General features: G+C 40.4%; 1 protein-coding gene across 5 annotated transcripts in view; it reads left to right on the plus strand.

The window, feature by feature from the left end:
• Positions 1–23,611, plus strand: part of LOC131136564 (retinoic acid receptor gamma-A) — a 66,073-nt gene that overhangs the window by 20,838 nt on the left and 21,624 nt on the right. For 4 of the 5 annotated variants that reach the window (XM_058083562.1, XM_058083564.1, XM_058083565.1 and 1 more), the window contains one exon: positions 4,032–4,364. In XM_058083562.1, coding sequence (XP_057939545.1) covers positions 4,196–4,364 — 169 coding nt within the window. In that variant the 5' untranslated portion in view covers positions 4,032–4,195. Of the gene's footprint in view, positions 1–4,031; positions 4,365–21,642; positions 22,146–23,611 lie in introns of those variants that run through there. The other variant, XM_058083567.1, reaches the window with a different exon arrangement.

Here is a 23,611-nt window from a genome sequence, read left to right on the forward strand (position 1 = left end):
ACACAAAATAAGATGAAAAATAAATAAACAAATCAAGAATAAAGAAAATCAATCAATCAGTAATAAATAAATATAATAATAATAATAATAAAAACTTAAGAAAGCACATATAGTTGGTGGGTAGACAAATGATTTTTTTCATATTAAAACGAACAAAGCATTATTAGAGCCCTGTAGACATGACAAAACACGACTATAGTCACATTTATACTCTTTTTATTTACAACATATTGCGCAACTGCAGAGTCTTGACACACATGCTAACTCGCAAACTAGAGAGCTAGCGACCTCAACGGTAGCCTTCAAGTTATTTCCTTTAAACAAAAAAATAGCCAAAAACTTACCACTTCCACATGGATAGGGAGGATAACTATTAACAGTTATTTAACCTTTAACATGAACATGAATCAAACGTAATAATTTTTTCTGGGTACATGATACCATACAGCATCCATATCAAACTTGCGCGGGCCGCACTGACATTAAACTTTCATATCAAGGCGGGGGCCTCAAACTAGTGTCCTGCGGGCCACATTTGGCCCGCGGGCCGTGTGTTTGAGACACATGCTAACTCGCAAACTAGAGAGCTAGCCACCTAAACGGTAGCCTTCAAGTTATTTCCTTTCAACTTAAATAGCCAAAAACTTACCACTTCCACACGGATAGGGAGGATAACTATTAACAGTTATTTAACCTTTAACATGAACATGAATCAAACGTAATCATTTTTTCTGGGTACATGATACCATACAGCATCCATATCAAACTTTCATATCAAGGCGGGGGCCTCAAACTAGTGTCCTGCGGGCCACATTTGGCCCGCGGGCCGCGTGTTTGAGACCCCTGCTTGCTTCATTCTTGTTTCTCTTTGCTTTTTGTTTCAACTACATGGTTGTTGTGTTCTTGTTGTCATCTAAGCGTGCCGTCTCTAAATGACTGGCTTGATGCATTTGCTAAACTCGGCGTTTGGTCTTGCTAACATTGTCATATAATCTGGAGTCTAATCACGGTGGCTGTCGTAGCGCAGTGAACTACACAGCGAGAGGTCAGAGACTTTGCAGCAGTCGGCCAGGGATGGAAAGTCCCCGCAGTCGCCTGGAAAACCCTCCCATCGGCGGCGTCGCTGCGCCTCCTCGACGGCACAACCGGCTCTGATGCCTCCCGTGTGCCTTTGAGCCGAGGGGGAAGTGCGGAGGTCTTCTATGCCCGTTTGGCCTCAGCCAACACGGGATGAGGTCACTCCGAATTCCCCTCTTATAGCTCCAGACGGACTGGCGAAGCGAGCCTACCACAGGACCCGACATAAAACATAAATGGCTCTTTAAAAAAGCTTGCGGACTGATGTGGCTCATTAAAAAACACTGGCGCCATCTTTTTTTTTTTTTTTATTAATTCATTATTGTGCACGGGGAGAGTAAAATTTACTGTTTTCTATTTTAAAACCGCTTTCTCTCTGCTTCTTTACGAGGTCATTTGCTTCCATGTGGTTAATTGTGCTAAGTTTGCATTCTCCGAGTATCTTCAGTAGCTTCGAACTCTTTTGTATTCATGGCTGCAATAGCGAATGAATAGATGGATCAATACACTCTTGTTTACTCCTGTGAGAACACAAAAGCCTCCATCCTGCTCCTTCCTCTCAGCAACTCAGGCACATTTTTCTGCCTTTTAAGACGGCATCAGACCCAAATGGGCCAAACGCATCATGCGCACACTTTTGATTCGCCATCACTCGCGATGCGTCTCGTCCCTTTAGGCTCGCTGCATCGTCTCTGTCATGTTTTTCTTTGTTTGTGGACCAGGCGTGTGGACCAGCCGACCCACGGGGTCTCGCCACAAGCTGTTCCACAATGCATAGAGACACGGTTGTGGGTCGACTATAGGAACGGTGATTATAGACGAGGAATGGAAAAAAAAAGAAAGATGGCAGGATGGGGGGTTGGTGCCGATCGAGGGCTGTTCCTTCCTGAAACGTGGTCACCCGAGCCTGCCCGGGTCCTGGATGCACATGTGGAACAGTTTACTGTAATGGAACTCTAAATTAGTGGCGGTTTGAAGCTGCCTGCAGCAGTAGGGTGTAATTAGCTGGCTCTGTTGAAAGAGAGAAGGATGGAGCCAGAACCCTGGAAAAGACGCAAGGGTGAGAAGTGTGTGTGTGTGTGTGTGTGTGTGTGTTTGTTCACATGCATGTATTTTTTTTTTCTTTCCAAAGGCTTGATTGCATGTGTGTGTGTATTTCAGACCTGTTGGACGTTTTTGTAATCAGGGCACGGCGCCGCTTCACAGTGCCCCCCAGTGCCCAGACTTTGGTACTGTACTTTTTAAGTGCTGCTCCTCAGCTTCAGATGTCATTTAGATTGTTTACACCAGGGGTCTCAAACACGCGGCCCGCGGGCCGAATGTGGCCCGCACGACACTACTTTGAGGCCCCCCGCCTTGATATGAAAGTTTAATGTTAGTTTGATATGGATGCTGTATGGTATCATGTACCCAGAAAAAATTATTACTGTTTGATTCATGTTCATGTTAAAGGTTAAATAACTGTTAATAGTTATCCTCCCTATCCGTGTGGAAGTGGTAAGTTTTTGGTGATTTAAGTTGAAAGGAAATAACTCGAAGGCTGCCGTTGAGGTGGCTAGCTCTCTAGTTTGCGAGTTAGCATGTGTCTCGAGACCCTGCAGTTGCGCAATATGTTGTAAATAAAAAGAGTATAAATGTGACTATAGTCGTGTTTTGTCATGTCTACAGGGCTCTAATAATGCTTTGTTCATTTTAATATGAAAATAATCATTTGTCTTTTTTTTCTTTTTGTTTGTTTCTAAGTTTTTTTTGCCGTTTTATTATTATTATTATATTTATGTATTTATTACTGATTGATTGATTTTCTTTATTCTTGATTTGTTTATTTATTTTTCATCTTATTTTGTGTAGAAAAATAAAAATTAAGATATTTGAGAACAGTGGAATGTTTTATCAGAGCTTTTATTGTAGAAATATTTTTTTTTTAAGTTTTTTAAATTTTTTTGTTTTTAATAAATGCGTTTTTTTTTTTTTTTTTTTTGGAAAACCTGATGCGACCCAGTCTCACCCAGACCCGAGCTCCAGTGGCCCCCAAGTAAATTGAGTTTGAGACCCCTAATTTACACCCAACGCATCACCATCCCTTCAATTCCACAAGCCACAGCAGTATCAAATTCTTGTCTGTGCTCTTTTTTTTTTTTTTTTTTTTTTTTTTTTTCAAAGCCGCATTTTGAAAAACACCCTCATCACACCACCCACTCATAAAATCACACCGGGGGGAGCGGTCTGCAAAAACATGAAAAAGAACACGGGAGGCTTTACTAGGGCTTTTTCACCGTCTTGTATGAACAATCAGCCATGCAGCATAACCGCTTCCTGGTCCATAATTGACGTTTAGAAGATCGCTTCTGTCATTACCGACAATCAGTGGATCTCATTTTTCTGACACCCCTTCCCCCACCCGCGTGCAGCGGACCCCGTGTTCGGGCCTCTGGTCCGGTGGGGGGGGGCGTCAGAGGGACGGGAGAGCGAAGCAGGCTGCTGTGCTAGGCTGGCAGCAGGAACAGAGGAGCTCTTTATAGCAGAGTTCTGCTGATTTAAGTCATATGGCATCGCCTGGAATCAGTAGCAGAAGTCTGGAAGCTCTTCAAAACTGAAGGAACAAGAGCACACTCTTTGCCCCCCCACCCCCCCACAACTTTTGCTAATGTGTCTTAGAACTTCTTTTCCAAACCTGTCCTGATCTAGTCCGGTCTCGCGTATCTTCTCACTGTTTTTTCCTCATACCTGTTCTTATGAGGTTTGCGCAATCTTCTTGCATTATAACCGCACGTCAACTTTTCCCCGTCCCAGAGTGAGGATGGATGAAGGGTCTCGGGTCAAGGAACATGTTTGTGGTCCCAACAGGAACCTCCCGTGTATCATGTTCATGCCAATCAGAAGGACTTATACTTGTGTTTTATGTGGTTTAATATGGAATAATAATCTTTTTCCGTTTTTTTTTTTTTTCCCAGAAACGTGAACTGGATGTTTCCACTCAAGAGGACTTTGTTGTTCTCCGACTAAACGAGCGAGGCCTCCATCCTTACTCATCCTTCTCCCACATCCTGAGAGCCTACAAGAGGATACGCGGGGATTTTCATTGGTGACGGTGGGGCCCCGCCGGTGATTCATCGCCATGGCTACCAACAGGGAGCAGCAGGTGGGTCACATGACCCCCTTCCCACCTGCTGTCTACCCCTTCGCCTTCAACTCCATCAGAAGCCACTCCCCCTTTGACCTCCTGGCCAACAGCAGCCTTTTTGGGAGATTCGGTGCTGACCTGCCCAAAGAGATGGCTGCGCTCTGTAAGTTCTTTCTTCATCTTTTCCTCCGTTTTGTCTTTCGTTTTTTCCACTCTCAACCCGACGACACGGCCGCCGTTCATTTCGACAATTTGGAACTGGGAAGAGGAAAATATGCTAAATTGCAGCTCATTACATGCAATTGAGTAGAAATGGAAAAGTTGAGGGTCGGAAACCATGAGGAAAAATTCCACTTTCATCAATCCCTGCGGTTAGCATATAGCGCAGGGGCGGGCAAACTTTTTGACTCGCGGGCCGCATTGATATGACAAAATTTATGGGGGGGGGGGGGGGGGGGGGCAGACTATATATTTTACACGTAACAGTCCACCTGGTATTATTGTATCTGTAAAATTGTCACGCAATCTGCTATTATTATTTATTATTTTATATTTATATTTAAATATTTTAAAAATAATAAAATATTATAATAATTACAATAAAATTAAAATAATAATTATTATATTATTATTATGTAAAATATGCAAATATAGCAATAATATTATATATAATTAATATAATAATTAGCATTAATATAATAATTATAATAATAATAGTTCTAATAATTATTATAATAATCTAATAATAATAATTATAATAATAATAATAATTATTATTATTATTCACAAATTCAAATCGGAACCACACATTTCTGCCACTTTCTTCTCATTCACACACTTCCTGTTATGTGATTCGGGGCTGTCATTCTAAACATGACCACAGGAGGCGCTGTTTGTCCTCTGTAGTGTCAGGTCTGGATGACGTACGGGACGTGGAGCACAAAGAGGAGCTTGTCAGCAATCTTGAGGAGCTCACCTGTGCGCGCACGTAATGCTAGTTCATGTTAGCATCATTAGCAACATCTGCTGCGTTACTTTTAGGGGAATTAATAGAAATTGCATTTGATTACAGTAGCAGGTGGTGGTAGAGTGGATGGGTCTGTATGGGTGTGAGTGGCAACAGCTGAGCCCCCACTCCGCCGATCCAGTTAGTGTGCATACCACCCCGCAAACCCCCGCCCCCTCAACCACAGCATGCCTGAGCACCTCTCCAGTCTTTCAGCCGTCAATCACTACCTCACCCCCCCTCTTTGCAGACACTGCCCACCTAATCCTTAAGGTATTTTCACAGAACTTGAACAAGAGAGAAGGAATACAGAGAACGAGAGAGAAAGAGAGAGAAAGAGAGAGAGAGAGAGAGCACCTGGGGGTGATGTCCTAGTGCGGTGGAATCCAAGAACACACCCTGCTAGGGAAACATGCAGATCCACACTTAACAGAGACACCATTCCTTCCCACTCTCTCCACTGGACTCACACAGAATGTCTTTCATCCAAAAACTAAAGCCGACCCCCCTCTTGATGTAGACTGAAATCCCGGTCCACTGACACAGGGGAGTCTTTTTTTTTTTTTTTTTTTTGGACAAAAACAAGTATCAAACTAAAAACAACCACTCGCTCCAGATAGAAGCATTGCTATTTGGACTAAGCTGTCTAGTAAAGCTTAAATAAGGCCGGGGTCAAAGTTGAAGTCAGGATGTGGTAATTAGCTTCACTTCAGCTCTTACATGCTGAAAAATAAATAAACAAAAAAATCAATCAATCAGTAATAAATAAATAAATATTATAATAATAATAATAAAAGGGCAAATAATAAAAACTTAAGAAAGCACATATAGTTGGTGGGTAGACAAATGATTTTTTTCAGATTAAAATGAACAAAGCATTATTAGAGCCCTGTAGACATGACAAAACACGACTATAGTCACATTTATACTCTTTTTATTTACAACATATTGCGCAACCGCAGCGTCTCGAGACACATGCTAACTCGCAAACTAGAGAGCTAGCCACCTAAACGGTAGCCTCCGAGTTATTTCCTTTCTACTTAAATAGCAAACTAAAAACTTACCACTTCCACACGGATAGGGAGGATAACTATTAACAGTTATTTAACCTTTAACATGAACATGAATCAAACGTAATCATTTTTTCTGGGTACATGATACCATACAGCATCCATATCAAACTAACATTAAACTTTCATATCAAGGCGGGGGCCTCAAACTGGTGTCCTGCGGGTCACATTTGGCCCGCGGGCCGTGTGTTTGAGACACATGCTAACTCGCAAACTAGAGAGCTAGCGACCTAAACGGTAGCCTCCGAGTTATTTCCTTTCAACTTAAATAGCCCAAAACTTACCACTTCCACACGGATAGGGAGGATAACTATTAACAGTTATTTAACCTTTAACATGAACATGAATCAAACGTAATACTTTTTTCTGGGTACATGATACCATACAGCATCCATATCAAACTAACATTAAACTTTCATATCAAGGCGGGGGCCTCAAACTAGTGTCCTGCGGGCCACATTTGGCCCGCGGGCCGCGTGTTTGAGACACTGTGTTAACCTGTAGCAAGGAATGTTCCAAGTCACTTTGCTTAGAGTAGTGTCATTAAACGTCAGTGCACAGAACAAAAGCTTAGCTTTGGATATTTCCCAGGCCCTGTTTTTTTTTTTTTTTTTTTCTCTTTCTGCTTCTTCACCAGAAGTCGCCTTAACAAGCCTGCTCATTGTTGTCAGAAGCGTCTGTGGGCCAGATTGTGAAAATACCTTCCACAATATAAAGGGAGTTGAGCTGCAGATACTTTTGTGTGTGCAGCAAATACTACTGCATTCTTTCCTAGTTTCATAGCTCGGTGTATAATTGGCCCGCAGGACACCAGTTTGAGGCCCCCGCCTTGATATGAAAGTTTAATGTTAGTTTGATATGGATGCTGTATGGTATCATGTACCCAGAAAAAATGATTATGTTTGATTCATGTTCATGTTAAAGGTTAAATAACTGTTAATAGTTATCCTCCCTATCCGTGTGGAAGTGGTAAGTTTTTGGCTATTTAAGTTGAAAGGAAATAACTCGGAGGCTACCGTTTAGGTCGCTAGCTCTCTAGTTTGCGAGTTAGCATGTGTCTCAAGACCCCGCAGTTGCGCAATATGTAAATGTAAATGTAATGTAATGTATGTAAATAAAAAGTATAAATGTGACTATAGTCGTGTTTTGTCATGTCTACAGGGCTCTAATAATGCTTTGTTCATTTTAATATGAAAAAAATCATTTGTCTACCCACCAACTATATGTGGTTTTTATTATATTTTTATTAAATTTTTATTATTATTATTATATTTATTTATTACTGATTTATAGATTTTCTTTATTCTTGATTTGTTTATTTATTTTCATCTTATTTTGTGCAGAAAAATAAAAATTAAGATAATTGGGAACAGTGGAATGTTTTATCAGAACTTTTATTGTAGAAAATCGGAACAAAAACATTGAAAAAATTTATATATTTTTCAGATTTTAATAAATGCGTTGTTTGTTTTTTTTGGAAAACCTGATGCGGCCCAGCCTTGCCCAGACCCTAGCTCCAGTGGCCCCCAGGTAAATTGAGTTTGAGACCCCTGGTCTTAAGTCTTAAGTCTTGGGCATAAACAAACCAAAGACAAATACAACAGCTTGTTATGTGTTATGCGCCATTAACCAGGCGGGTGGATGCAAACCAAGGCAACATTGTAGCATAAATTTGGGATTTAATTGGGATAACTTAGGTGGACTTTGTGAGAGATAGCCCGGTGTCATGTTTAAACGGTGCCGGACTAAGGTAGACTTCATTCATCAAAAAGCGCTTAATAGCCAGGAAAGGAGTTTGTTCATCCATGAGAGTCTTTTCCTTGCGTGCCGCGGCGGAGTCCAGTATCGGTTCATCCCTGTCATTACGGGAGTCTTTCAAACAAACAGTTGGAAGCCCATTAAGGCCACTTACTATGAGATAACATCGCCGCTGAGCCAGTGAAACACCTCGCTAAGCTGTTGCCTATCGGAGCCGCGGTGCCGTGGCCTGCGAGCCAGCCACGGGGATGTTTTGAAAAGCTGTTCGGTCATTTTTCCTTCCGGGTTGCGGCCAAGTCTGAACTTTGAGGTCTCCGCTTCAAGTATTAAAAGCCCCATGTCAGGTTTTATTTCTGAAAATGTTGCTGGGCGGAGTAGAAAACGTTAATACAATGGAATGACTGGCTTGTTGGGGCTTGTGGTAAAATGAACTTGCTCGATTGCGCCTCCTCTGGTGAAAGGGGGAAGTGTTTTAGTGGATGTACATAGTACAGTATATTGCGTGTGTGCGTTTTTGAGAGCACACATACATACAAAACATACATAAGTCGCATTTTTTGCAGGTAATTTGTTTTATAAACTACAGTTTTTCTGGACTATATGTTGTACAAGGCCAAAAATACATAATTAGGTAGAAAAAAACATACATAAGTCGCATTTTTTGCGGGTAATTTGTTTTATAAACTACAGTTTTTTCTGGACTATAAGTCGCACAAGGCCAAAAATACATAATTAGGTAGAAAAAAACATACATAAGTCGCATTTTTTGCAGGTAATTTGTTTTATAAACTGCAGTTTTTCTGGACTATAAGTCGTACAAGGCCAAAAATACATAATTAGGTAGAAAAAAACATACATAAGTCGCATTTTTTGCAGGTAATTTGTTTTATAAACTACAGTTTTTTCTGGACTATAAGTCGCACAAGGCCAAAAATACATAATTAGGTAGAAAAAAACATACATAAGTCGCATTTTTTGCGGGTAATTTGTTTATAAACTACTGTTTTTTCTGGACTATAAGTCGCACAAGGCCAAAAATACATAATTAGGTAGAAAAAAAACATACAAAGTCGCATTTTTTGTAGGTAATTTGTTTTATAAGCTACAGTTTTTTCTGGACTATAAGTCGCACAAGGCCAAAAATACATAATTAGGTAGAAAAAAACATTCATAAGTCGCATTTTTTGCGGGTAATTTGTTTATAAACTACTGTTTTTTCTGGACTATATGTCGTACAAGGCCAAAAATACATAATTAGGTAGAAAAAAACATACATAAGTCGCATTTTTTGCAGGTAATTTATTTTATAAACTACAGTTTTTTCTGGACTATAAGTCGCACAAGGCCAAAAATACATAATTAGGTAGAAAAAAACATACATAAGTCGCATTTTTTGCGGGTAATTTGTTTATAAACTACTGTTTTTTCTGGACTATATGTCGTACAAGGCCAAAAATACATAATTAGGTAGAAAAAAACATACATAAGTCGCATTTTTTGCGGGTAATTTGTTTATAAACTACTGTTTTTTCTGGACTATAAGTCGCACAAGGCCAAAAATACATAATTAGGTAGAAAAAAACATACATAAGTCGCATTTTTTGCGGGTAATTTGTTTATAAACTACTGTTTTTTCTGGACTATATGTCGTACAAGGCCAAAAATACATAATTAGGTAGAAAAAAACATACATAAGTCGCATTTTTTGCAGGTAATTTGTTTTATAAACTGCAGTTTTTCTGGACTATAAGTCGTACAAGGCCAAAAATACATAATTAGGTAGAAAAAAACATACATAAGTCGCATTTTTTGCAGGTAATTTGTTTTATAAACTACAGTTTTTTCTGGACTATAAGTCGCACAAGGCCAAAAATACATAATTAGGTAGAAAAAAACATACATAAGTCGCATTTTTTGCGGGTAATTTGTTTATAAACTACTGTTTTTTCTGGACTATAAGTCGCACAAGGCCAAAAATACATAATTAGGTAGAAAAAAAACATACAAAGTCGCATTTTTTGTAGGTAATTTGTTTTATAAGCTACAGTTTTTTCTGGACTATAAGTCGCACAAGGCCAAAAATACATAATTAGGTAGAAAAAAACATTCATAAGTCGCATTTTTTGCGGGTAATTTGTTTATAAACTACTGTTTTTTCTGGACTATATGTCGTACAAGGCCAAAAATACATAATTAGGTAGAAAAAAACATACATAAGTCGCATTTTTTGCAGGTAATTTGTTTTATAAACTACAGTTTTTTCTGGACTATAAGTCGCACAAGGCCAAAAATACATAATTAGGTAGAAAAAAACATACATAAGTCGCATTTTTTGCAGGTAATTTGTTTTATAAACTACAGTTTTTTCTGGACTATAAGTCGCACAAGGCAAAAAAATACATAATTAGGTAGGAAAAAAACATTCATAAGTCGCATTTTTTGTGGGTAATTCGCGGGTAAGTCGCTCCGGAGTATAATGATTTATGCAAAAATGCATAATCAGGTAGAAAAAAAATATACACAAGTCGCACTGGAGTATAAGTCGCATTTTTTGCGGGTAATTTATTTTATAAACTACAGTTTTTTCTGGACTATATGTCGTACAAGGCCAAAAATACATAATTAGGTAGAAAAAAAACATACATAAGTCGCATTTTTTGCAGGTAATTTGTTTTATAAACTACAGTTTTTCTGGACTATATGTTGTACAAGGCCAAAAATACATAATTAGGTAGAAAAAAACATACATAAGTCGCATTTTTTGCAGGTAATTTGTTTTATAAACTACAGTTTTTTCTGGACTATAAGTCGCACAAGGCCAAAAATACATAATTAGGTAGAAAAAAACATACATAAGTCGCATTTTTTGCGGGTAATTTGTTTATAAACTACTGTTTTTTCTGGACTATAAGTCGCACAAGGCCAAAAATACATAATTAGGTAGAAAAAAACATACATAAGTCGCATTTTTTGCGGGTAATTTGTTTATAAACTACTGTTTTTTCTGGACTATATGTCGTACAAGGCCAAAAATACATAATTAGGTAGAAAAAAACATACATAAGTCGCATTTTTTGCAGGTAATTTGTTTTATAAACTGCAGTTTTTCTGGACTATAAGTCGTACAAGGCCAAAAATACATAATTAGGTAGAAAAAAACATACATAAGTCGCATTTTTTGCAGGTAATTTGTTTTATAAACTACAGTTTTTTCTGGACTATAAGTCGCACAAGGCCAAAAATACATAATTAGGTAGAAAAAAACATACATAAGTCGCATTTTTTGCGGGTAATTTGTTTATAAACTACTGTTTTTTCTGGACTATAAGTCGCACAAGGCCAAAAATACATAATTAGGTAGAAAAAAAACATACAAAGTCGCATTTTTTGTAGGTAATTTGTTTTATAAGCTACAGTTTTTTCTGGACTATAAGTCGCACAAGGCCAAAAATACATAATTAGGTAGAAAAAAACATTCATAAGTCGCATTTTTTGCGGGTAATTTGTTTATAAACTACTGTTTTTTCTGGACTATATGTCGTACAAGGCCAAAAATACATAATTAGGTAGAAAAAAACATACATAAGTCGCATTTTTTGCAGGTAATTTGTTTTATAAACTACAGTTTTTTCTGGACTATAAGTCGCACAAGGCCAAAAATACATAATTAGGTAGAAAAAAACATACATAAGTCGCATTTTTTGCAGGTAATTTGTTTTATAAACTACAGTTTTTTCTGGACTATAAGTCGCACAAGGCAAAAAAATACATAATTAGGTAGGAAAAAAACATTCATAAGTCGCATTTTTTGTGGGTAATTCGCGGGTAAGTCGCTCCGGAGTATAATGATTTATGCAAAAATGCATAATCAGGTAGAAAAAAAATATACACAAGTCGCACTGGAGTATAAGTCGCATTTTTTGCGGGTAATTTATTTTATAAACTACAGTTTTTTCTGGACTATATGTCGTACAAGGCCAAAAATACATAATTAGGTAGAAAAAAAACATACATAAGTCGCATTTTTTGCAGGTAATTTGTTTTATAAACTACAGTTTTTCTGGACTATATGTTGTACAAGGCCAAAAATACATAATTAGGTAGAAAAAAACATACATAAGTCGCATTTTTTGCAGGTAATTTGTTTTATAAACTACAGTTTTTTCTGGACTATAAGTCGCACAAGGCCAAAAATACATAATTAGGTCGGAAAAAAACATTCATAAGTCGCATTTTTTGTGGGTAATTCGCGGGTAAGTCGCTCCGGAGTATAATGATTTATGCAAAAATGCATAATCAGGTAGAAAAAAAATATACACAAGTCGCACTGGAGTATAAGTCGCATTTTTTGCGGGTAATTTATTTTATAAACTACAGTTTTTTCTGGACTATAAGTCGCACAAGGCCAAAAATACATAATTAGGTAGAAAAAAACATACATAAGTCGCATTTTTTGCAGGTAATTTGTTTTATAAACTACAGTTTTTCTGGACTATATGTTGTACAAGGCCAAAAATACATAATTAGGTCGGAAAAAAACATTCACAAGTCGCATTTTTTGTGGGTAATTCGCGGGTAAGTCGCTCCGGAGTATAATGATTTATGCAAAAATGCATAATCAGGTAGAAAAAAAATAAACACAAGTCGCACTGGAGTATAAGTCGCATTTTTTGCGGGTAATTTATTTTATAAACTACCGTATTTTATTTTCTGGACTATGTGTGTTTGGGATCAAACAATGACCTCAACTTCAGTAGCCGCCGCTTCCATGTAAGCTTCTCCGACAAGCCGGGATGACCTTTAACCCCTGTGTGATCGTCCTGCAAACTGTTTTGTCACTTCGCTTTTCCCGAGTACGCCGCTCCGGGACACGCATCCTTTTCCGTCACTCCATCCTAGACGACAGCTGTCCGTCATGGTGGCGTTTGGTGATTTATGAGATTTATCAGAGGGCAACGTTGAAGGGAAAAGACGACAAGATGATCTGTAAACGTTGAAATATTTTTCTCCAAAATATTTGAAATTGATTATAATGCTCCATTTTTACGGAGTTTGAATGGAAGCTAGCTTAGTTTAGCAAAGCATGCTAGTGCCGCTGTTTACAAGTTGTGAGTGAAATAAGGATGAGAGGCAAATTTATTCTTCCATCCTAACCGTCGACGGACACACAGCGCGATTCCGGCCTGTTTGCCACATTATGTCGAATTTTTTTGGGAGGAATTTTGTAGCAAAACATGCATTAGAAAAGTTAGCCGAGCTCCCGCCGTTTATAAAATGTAAATGATTTTTGTATTTAGTTAACTGACGTATCAAAAACTAGCATATGGTTCATATCGATATAGACTGGATTTAATGTCTCATGTTTTCAAGATGGCGCCGCCCAAGTGCTAGCTAGTTATGCGAGCTCTATGTCAGCGTTTTTAATAGTTTAATAGTACTTTATTTATTACTTTCTAATTGTTTTTTGTGCCTTAAAGACCTCTTAATCAAGTGTGCAGCTATGGATGTTCATGTTGTGACCTTTGTAGCTTCCCGCCGGCTCCATTGTTTACACTTGGGAGCAGCTGTTAGCTTTGAGCACACGGAGCGATCGGAGATCCCCCGCAGAGATACAAAGGAGGAGAGGCTGCATAAAAAATGGACCGTCTGTCGTCATGGGGAACGTGGCGTGCTAACGGCGCTAATCCCGCTACAGAAAGTACAGCGTGATTACACTGAAGATTGAACATTTCTATATTGATTTAAAGATAACATACTACAGTAAACCTCGGATATATCGGATTCAATTGTTCCCACTGGTTTTGTCCGATATAAGCGAAATCCGTTATATGCGTATGTCGGAAAATGTCCGTTTTACGCATATATCGGATTTATATCCGGTATATGCGTAAATGGGATTTTATCCGTTATAAAAAGGCACTTCCTTGACTATGTTTCCAATGTACCTGGACTGGGCAATGAAAAGAGACGTAAGGTAATGAGAATTGAACTTTATCGGACTCTGAGCATAACAAATTGTTAATTAAGCTAGGCCCTGTTACGCCCGTCAGGCCTACGTTATTTCCAATAGTGAGGTTAAGATCTCATTCAATAAATCCCAGGGTGTTTTCCGGCAGCATTTGCCAGAATAACCCAGTTTCGTCGGCATTAAAAATGTCCTCTGCTTTAAAACGTCTCAGAATGTCAGCTAGCTTCGGAGCGCCACGATGCGGCCATCCGAGGGAAATTTAATGGAAATGCATTGGAACGGGACTGGAGATTTTGTCCGAAATAGGCGGAATCCGTTATAAAAAATCCGATATATGCAATGAATTTTTATTGGAAATGCATTACAGAAAAATCGGTTCTTTTTTATCTGTCCGTTGTGAGCGAATTTCCGATATATCCGAGGTTTACTGTATTTGATTATTCATCGCTTCATCAAAGGATGCCTTATCTTTCGACTCGGATGACTGTTAGTAGGGATGTCCCGATCCGATCATGTGGCCGGAAATCAAGATTGATGACATGGTTTCACATTTGATCGGAATCGGAATGTGGGAATGTTCTCCCTGAGCGTTTGTGGGTTTTCTGCGGGTATTCCGGTTTCCTCCCACATTCCGAAAAACATGCTAGGTTAATTGGCGACTCCAAATTGTCCATAGGTATGAATGTGAGTGGGAATTGTTGTTCCCTGTGATTGGCTCGCGACCAGTCCAGGGTGGACATGGATGATGGATGGATGGATCATGGATCATGCCACCAGGGATTTTTTTCAGCAGAGATATATGAAAAAAAAAGTGAAAATACGATCAACTATATATGACCTCCGTTTGTCAGCCGCTTGATCACCGCAAGTCATATCGGATGCAGACTTTCCGCTAATTGGACCCCATTTAAAACGAGGGCCAAATCTTCCTAAGAAATAAAAGAGCCATCTGCCTCCCGTCATCGGCGCTCCGGCAGCCACGATCGACACAGTAAATTAGCCATGCTAGCTCTGGTCCATTTGTGTGCTCTTGTGTCGGTGACAGATTCGGTAGCGCTCATCGTCCTTGATCTATCAGTGACGCCGCTGCCTCCTCGCCTTTCATAAACAATCCGGCATCGTCTGACATCCCGGCTTTCATCTCCCCGGGCCGCCACCGGTCGCGAGATGACAGCTCGTTGAGGCTCCTATTTGGGGAGAAATTCCCCTCACGTTGCTCTTCTAGTTCTGGTTCTAACCAGCGCTGCTCGCCGTTCACCAAATAAAGCAGCACCGCGGAGAACAACCTCTTTTGTTTTCCTGACAATTTAAGCACCCGGGAGGTTTTTTTTTTGTGAAATGGATAGTCCGTGCTGGATCTGCTTCTCCGATGATATCCAACCTAAACCCTGGTGGCTTACGCACTCTGAAGTTCCCTTACCCTCGCTTCGCTCTCTCCGCTCCCTCTCCGCGGAGCCTTCCCCTCGGATTTCCTCTTCTTATCCCTTTTTTCAAGTTGCAGCCAATCGCCCTAAGTTCTGGAAACTTACAGAAACTTTGAGGGCGCTTATGCCCGCTTTGGAGAGAGAAAAGTGGGCTAAGGTTGCTGCTAAAGCAAAGGCTACAAATTGTGCTCCAGCCTTGACAAGATGACTTACGTAGATAAAGGGGCTACTATTCAAACCGGGAGAGGTTCGCTCTCGGAAAGCAAAAACTGAGACTCAAGTCGTTCCTACGTGAAAAAGGCAGGATTGTTTTTTTTGGACCTAACTATGAAAGTAGTTTTTTTTTTTTTTTATACCGCATAGCACAAGTAGCAAAACATCACGACAGCGCAGCCACAGAGAGAGAAAAGAAGTTGAAAGATGTCCAGCGATGATAACGACTGGATCCGCTTCTGAGATAAACGTGGCTAAATCTCTCATTTGTTGTGATAAGATGAACTGAATTACTGGTGAGCTAATGTATTCAAGGTATTTTCACCATTTGATTGTTTTACATCAAAATCTATAATAGATTTGGGCAAGTCTAAGTTAATCTTTGATCATTAAATTGCACTTTCTGTCAAGAAATATCTTAATCACATCAGGTGATTGAATATGTTATGAAAAACAAACCCCAGTATCGCTTAAAAAAACAAAATTCCATTGGGAATGCAAAAAGTGACATATTGCAGCCGAGGTTTGCCACCAGCTGCTTATAATGATCCGCCTCGGAAGAAATTCTGATGCAAAAGTTCATGAAATTTCTCTGTCCACTACACTACACAAATAAAAATTGATGTAATAACTCTTTATTAGATATTATTTAATAGATTTGGGCGATTTTACTTAATCTTCGATATTTAAGTTACACTTCCTGTGAAGAAATTCACCAGAAATATCTTAAGACATCAGGTGATTTTATCTTATGAAATACAAACCCAAGTATCGCTTAAAAAAACTAAATTCCCTTGGGAATGCAGAAAGTGACATATTGCAGGCGAGGTTTGCCACCAGCTGCTTATAATGATCTGCCTTGGAAGAAATTCTGATGCAAAAGTTCATGAAATTTCTCTGTCCACTACACTACACAAATAAAAACAAAATATTTTATGTAATAACTCTTTATTAGCGATCTAAACCGATGTCGCTACTTTAGTTCCGGAAACATTTAGCTTATAGACCAGTGTAATGTGAAAAGTAGCGCCATGCTAAGTCCAAGGCTTCTGAGATAAAAGGTTCTAAATCTCTCATTTATTGTGATAAGATGAACTGAATTACTGGTGAGCTAATGTATTCAAGATATTTTCACCATTTGATTGTTTTACATCAAAATCTATAATAGATTTGGGCAAGTCTAAGTTAATCTTTGATCATTAAATTGCACTTCCTGTCAAGAAATATCTCAAGACATCAGGTGATTGAATATCTTATGAAAAACAAACCCAAGTATCGCTTAAAACAACAAAATTCCCTTGGGAATGCAAAAAGTGACATATTGCAGCCGAGGTTTGCCACCAGCTGCTTATAATGATCTGCCTCGGAAGAAATTCGGATGCAAAAGTTCATGAAATTTCTCTGTCCACTACACTCCACAAATAAAAATTGATGTAATAACTCTTTATTAGATATTATTTAATAGATTTGGGCGATTTTACTTAATCTTCGATATTTAAGTTACACTTCCTGTGAAGAAATTCACCAGAAATATCTTAAGACATCAGGTGATTTTATCTTATGAAATACAAACCCAAGTATCGCTTAAAAAAACTAAATTCCCTTGGGAATGCAGAAAGTGACATATTGCAGGCGAGGTTTGCCACCAGCTGCTTATAATGATCTGCCTTGGAAGAAATTCTGATGCAAAAGTTCATGAAATGTCTCTGTCCACTACACTCCACAAATAAAAATTGATGTAATAACTCTTTATTAGCGATCTAAACCAAGACAAATGTCGCTACTTTAGTTCCGGAAGCATTTAGCTTGTAGACCAGTGTAATGTGAAAAGTAGCGCCGTGCTAAGTCCAAGGCTTCTGAGATAAAAGTGGCTAAATCTCTCATTTATTGTGATAAGATGAACTGAATTACTGGTTAGCTAATGTATTCAAGATATTTCACGATTTGATTGTTTTCCATCAAAATTAATCAGCATTTATTATAACAGATTTGGGCGATTTTACTTAATCTTCGACATTTAAGTTGCACTTCCTGTGAAGAAATTCACCAGAAATATCTTAAGACATCAGGTGATTGAATATGTTATGAAAAACAAACCCGAGTATCGCTTAAAAAAACTAAATTCCCTTGGGAATGCAAAATGTGACATATTGCAGCCGAGGTTTGCCACCAGCTGCTTATAATGATCTGCCTTGGAAGAAATTCTGATGCAAATGTCTGCTACTTTTCATGAAATTTCTCTGTCCACAAGACTCCACAAATAAAAAATGTATGTAATAACTCTTTATTAGCGATCTAAACCAAGACAAATGTCGCTACTTTAGTTCCGGAAGCATTTAGCTTGTAAGCTAGTGTAATGTGAAAAGTAGCGCCGTGCTAAGTCCAAGGCGTCTGAGATAAAAGTGGCTAAATCTCTCATTTATTGTGATGAGTTAAAACAACTAAATTCCCTTGGGGATGCAAAAAGTGACATATTGCAGCCGAGGTTTGCCACCAGCTGCTTATAATGATCTGCCTCGGAAGAAATTCTGATGCAAAAGTTCATGAAATTTCTCTGTCCACTACACTACACAAATAAAAACAAAATATTTTATGTAATAAATATTTATTAGCGGAAGCATTTAGCTTGTAGACCAGTGTAATGTGAAAAGTAGCGCCGTGCTAAGTCCAAGGTTGGGGGCTAGCTTGTGACATTTTGTCATAATTCTTCCATTTTTGTGCCCATTTCCGTGTTAGCTGACATATGCGATATCTCCCCGAGATATACTGCGACTGAGGTAAATGACTCAAAGGGATGAGATGTCAAACCTGAACATGTGTAAGACCGTCTGCACGTTGATGGATGTGACGAGGAAGAACGCTGAGGTTGTGCAAGAAGAGCTAAAAAAGTCTGGTTACTTAGTTGAGAATATGGTTCTGCTGGTGTTCAGTGTCTCCATTATGGCTGCCGATCCGTTTCAGTGCTGTGCCGTCAAAAGAAGCCCCGGTTTAAGGCTTCACACACCACTGTGTTGTTGACCGCTTGGCTGGAACCTCAATGAGCGCGTACACAGGAAGTGGCAACAATGTGTTGTATACGTCTTATCTGTAATCGGCATCAGAGCGCCAGACAGTAGTAAAGCCTGACTTTCTGGGTCTCTGACTCAGGTGTATACCATAAGGGTGCCGGGTCTGGTGACACGTGATTGGTATGAAATCGTATCACAAATACTGGGAACTGAAGCTTAGACGTCACACGGTCGGCCTGGAAATGAAACTCCAGACCCCAGAAACAAAAGAGTAGAACTTTGTGTACCAAAATAAATCATCAAGTCTGGATAAAACTGGCCACGGGTAACTCGTTGGAATGGTGGGGGGGGCAACAGAGAGCAACTTGTGAGCCAGAAAGTAAGGAACCAGGGCAAGATAAGTTTTTTTGGGGGGGTTAGTGGCCCAGTGGGGGTTTCTTCTTGAGTTCAATCTCTCCGGCCGGGGAAGGAAGGGGAGGAGGGAGGCAAGGCAGGGACAGGCCTAGGTCAGCAGCAGAATGTGTGAGTATGTGTAAATTAGATGTCTAAACCAGGGGTCTCAAACTCCATTTACCTGGGGGCCACATCAGGTTTTCAAAAAAAAAAAAAAAAAACGCATTTATTAAAAACAGAAAAATGAATAAACTTTGCTTTGGTTCTGATTTTCTACAAGAAAAGCTCAAATATCTTTATTCTTATTTTTCTACATAAAATAAGATCAAGAGTAAAGAAAATCAATCAATCAGTAATAAATAAATATAATAATAATAATAATAAAAACTTAAGAAAGCACATATAGTTGGTGGGTAGACAAATGATTTTTTTCATATTAAAATGAACAAAGCATTATTAGAGCCCTGTAGACATGACAAAACACGACTATAGTCACATTTATACTCTTTTTATTTACAACATATTGCGCAACTGCAGGGTCTTGAGACACATGCTAACTCGCAAACTAGAGAGCTAGCGACCTAAAAGGTAGCCTTCAAGTTATTTCCTTTCAACTTAAATAGAACTCAAAAACTTACCACTTCCACACGGATAGTGAGGATAACTATTAACAGTTATTTAACCTTTAACATGAACATGAATCAAACGTAATAATTTTTTTCTGGGTACATGATACCATACAGCATCCATATCAAACTTGCGCGGGCCGCACTGACATTAAACTTTCATATCGAGGCGGGGGCCTCAAACTAGTGTCCTGCGGACCACATTTGGCCCGCGGGCCGTGTGTTTGAGACACATGCTAACTCGCAAACTAGAGAGCTAGCCACCTAAACGGTAGCCTCCAAGTTGTTTCCTTTCAACTTAAATAGCCAAAAACTTACCACTTCCACACGGATAGGGAGGATAACTATTAACAGTTATTTAACCTTTAACATGAACATGAATCAAACGTAATCATTTTTTCTGGGTACATGATACCATACAGCATCCATATCAAACTAACATTAAACTTTCATATCAAGGCGGGGGCCTCAAACTAGTGTCCTGCGGGCCACATTTGGCCCGCGGGCCGCATGTTTGAGACCCCTGGTCTAAACTGACTCCACAAATCCCCCCCGCCAAAAAAAAAAAAAAAAAATGCTTACAGACTTCCCATACGTGGACAACGTTGCAGCTCATCGGCAGTCCCGGCAAACAAATCCTGATATTCCACTAAACACGTGGCCACCAGGGAATGACTTAGTCCCATTTTCCAGGATGCTGTGAAACGAGCTGCTAGGAAAAAAAAAAAAAAAAAAAAAAAAAAGAAAAGGCAGGAAGGGGATGAAAGATGAGTGTGAGAACAGAGCGTATGGATCATAAAAATGTGACTCATGGTGGTGATTATTTAATGTGAATCTGATCCAGGACCTGTTGTTGGAGGTGGAGAAAGTGCAGATAGAAGCAAAGGAAGCTTTGGAGCCATCTTTAATAGATACATGGTGTTTGTCTTCTGCCATGGCTGTCCTATTGTTGCTGTTATTGCTGCGTCCTCTTTATGACCTAACGTCTGTATGAGGAACCGTATAAAAACTACTCATGTTGTTTACTGTTTGTTGCCAAAAAGAAGCGTGTGACCTGGTGTGATGTTTGACTCCCTTTTGATGCTATCAGTTTATCACAATAACCCATCAACATAATTTCATAATTCTAAGCATTTTCTTAAAAACTAATATAAAGACGTGAAAGTGCGAGACAGGAAAAAGAGTGAAGTGTTAAGCAGAGGAAGAGGAGGGGGGGGGCGGGTCGGGGGAAGAGAATGCACTCTGTGTTTATGGAGAGCCTTAGCCAGCAGCACAGATTGACAGGAAATTGTGTCTTTTTTGCCTGCTGGGCCGTACCACTTGTACCGATCTGACAGGGGGGAGATGAATGTGAGGAGCACAAATCGAAGGCATTGTATGACGGTGTATGTCCCTTGGTACTTATTTATGGTCGGCGAACTCCTTATTGATGGAATATCCCTGTGAGGGAATAGCTGGGATGAAGAGATTGGATTGTCTGTATAAATGCACCGCAAGGCAACGTTCCATTATCAACCTGGGGGGGGGGGCATCTGGTTGTGGGTTCAACCACAATGTTGTTTCTCTCTTTCTCACACACTCAGGAGTTTAATATGGTTATGATTAGAGACGGGTGTGTGTGTGTGTGGGGGGGGGGGGGGGGGGGGGGCTCATAGTTACAGGGGTAACTGGGGGAGGTGCGATGAAAAGATGGGTAGGCACCAGATCTGAGGAGACGGGGGTGAGATCTGTTTGTGTTTTTAAATTTTTAATTTTTTTTTTTTTTTTTTTGGGGGGGGGGGCGTTTGCGATATATGAAAGACAAAAAGAGGCTGCCACAAAACGACAAGACTAGAACGGGAATAAAGTTTTTCTTCTAACCAGATCGGCTCTTCTCCTGGCCCGGCCCCCAGTCAGTCCTCCCCTCCTCTCCCCTCCCCTTTCTGGCATTCTAGCGCTCTCTCCTCCCCCCTCTGTGAGCGTCATGCCGAAGCAGTTGGTTCACTCCGCCGTGTCTGGGTCTCGGGGAGAGCAGCGAGAGGCTGTTATTTAGGTCTGTTACAGCAGACGGGGAGCAGCAACACCCAGAGGCGGTTGGGGGGGGGAGACCACCGAGTCACGGTCACTACAGCTCAGCCAGACTGGGACCAGATCCGAACGAGTCCAAGTCTGAGAGTGACTGACAGGCGGACATAAACCCCCACGGGACATTGAAGGCAGCATTTCCAGGCGGCGAGGTGTTGCCGCAGATCGTTGCAGTCTCTGACGTCGGGAGGGGGGCGGTGGTGGGGGGACCGAGACTGAGGGCTTGTAGAAAGATTTTTTTTCCTGAAGGGTGTTGGGGGGGGGGTACCATGTTCGACTGCATGGAGGCGTTGGGAATGGGCCCCCGTCAGCTCTATGATGTCACCAGCCGCGGCGCGTGCATGCTGCGGAAGGCGAGCCCCTTCTTCGCGGGGCTGGACCCCTTCGCTTGGACGGGCAGTGCCAGCGTTCAGTGTGAGTGGCATCTTCTCTGGTTTTCTCACATGACAACCGTTTTTTTTTTTTTTCGTTCTGTACTTCACACACACACACACACACAGACACACACTTGGAGTCCATACTTTGCTGTCTTCCACAGCGGGCTTGTTTACCCCTCGGGGTTGGGCCGAGGGGCTGCTGTCAGGGGCTACAGAGCAGCACAGGAAGAGCCTCCTCTTCCCACAGCTGCTTTGAGCTGCTCAGCCATCTGAGAGAAACTCTGCTATGATATGATATGCTGTGTGTGTGTGTGTGTGTATTCCTAGTGTGTGTATATATATGTGTGTGTATTCCTAACGTGGTCTCGACACAAGAAAGAAGGTTTCTGATGCGGTTCTCATGAAATCTTAATGACAAACGAACCCCCCCCCCCCGTGCTCGATATTACAGATGATAAAAGTTGAACATAGCCCACCGCGGCGTCGAAAAGGTCGAAGGTTTGTTTACGCTTTTGGATACAAGATGGATAATGATATTCTTGTGGAGCCCAACACCGAGCCATGAATTAATAAGCAGATGAATTATTCAATGAGAAAATGGATGAATAAATCACAAATGCAGAAATGAGTTTTTGCACGGTGAAGATACGAGTGGTATTTTTTTTTCCTGGGGCCCCCTGTTGTATGTACTTCCAATGGGGGGGGGGTACTGTTGCCGTGTCAGAGACCATGCGTGATGGTGGGATAAGTGGGAAGGAAGTGGGAAGGAAGTGGGAAAAATATACTATTGGAAGACAGCAGTTAGCTAAACATGGATGCAGAATTGGACCCCTGATCATTTTTCATTTTTTTTTTTTTTGTCCATTCTTCTGCTTTTTTGTTCCTTTTCACTGCCTGAGGTTGTAAGGTTGGGGGGTGTGTGGGGGGGTTTGGGTCATTTGTCTTCATTAATCGTGAAGACACCAGCGTTTCAGTGGCTGTCATGCACACTGGCTCAGCTTTAATGAAGACAGATGCCCTGTCGGGGGGGGACGGGGGGACGGGACTCCAACCTACTCTGCTTAGTGAAGTGAGGGGGGGGGGTCCTGATGATAACAAGATGAAATGTTTATTGAATCAATCAGGCATCCATTAAAATTTGATGTTTTTTTATTCCAGAACTTACCCCGTTAGATTCCAGAAATACATTTTGTGTACTTCTTTGTTCCAGAAAATCAAAGAGCTAAAAAAAAAAAAAGTCCAGAGAATCTGCCCCCGGGGGTAAGGGAGTGGAGTAGCGGAGGCCGCTGTGGTGTAACGTTTCAGCTCTCAACCCAGTAACCTTTTGTAAACAAGGCCGGCCGCCATGAGGAGCCATTAATGCCTCTCTTTACCCAAGTAGTTGCCCCTCATTGTCCTCATCGGTGAATTCCTGATGAATTGACGTTGGAAGCGGCTCCAGCTGCACCCGCAGTCTGGCTCGGGGATGCCACGCCCCGAAATAACCACTTCACCTCCCGTTAA

The sequence above is a fragment of the Doryrhamphus excisus genome, chromosome 10 (assembly GCF_030265055.1).
Source record: "Doryrhamphus excisus isolate RoL2022-K1 chromosome 10, RoL_Dexc_1.0, whole genome shotgun sequence".
Taxonomy (NCBI): Eukaryota; Metazoa; Chordata; class Actinopteri; order Syngnathiformes; family Syngnathidae; genus Doryrhamphus; species Doryrhamphus excisus.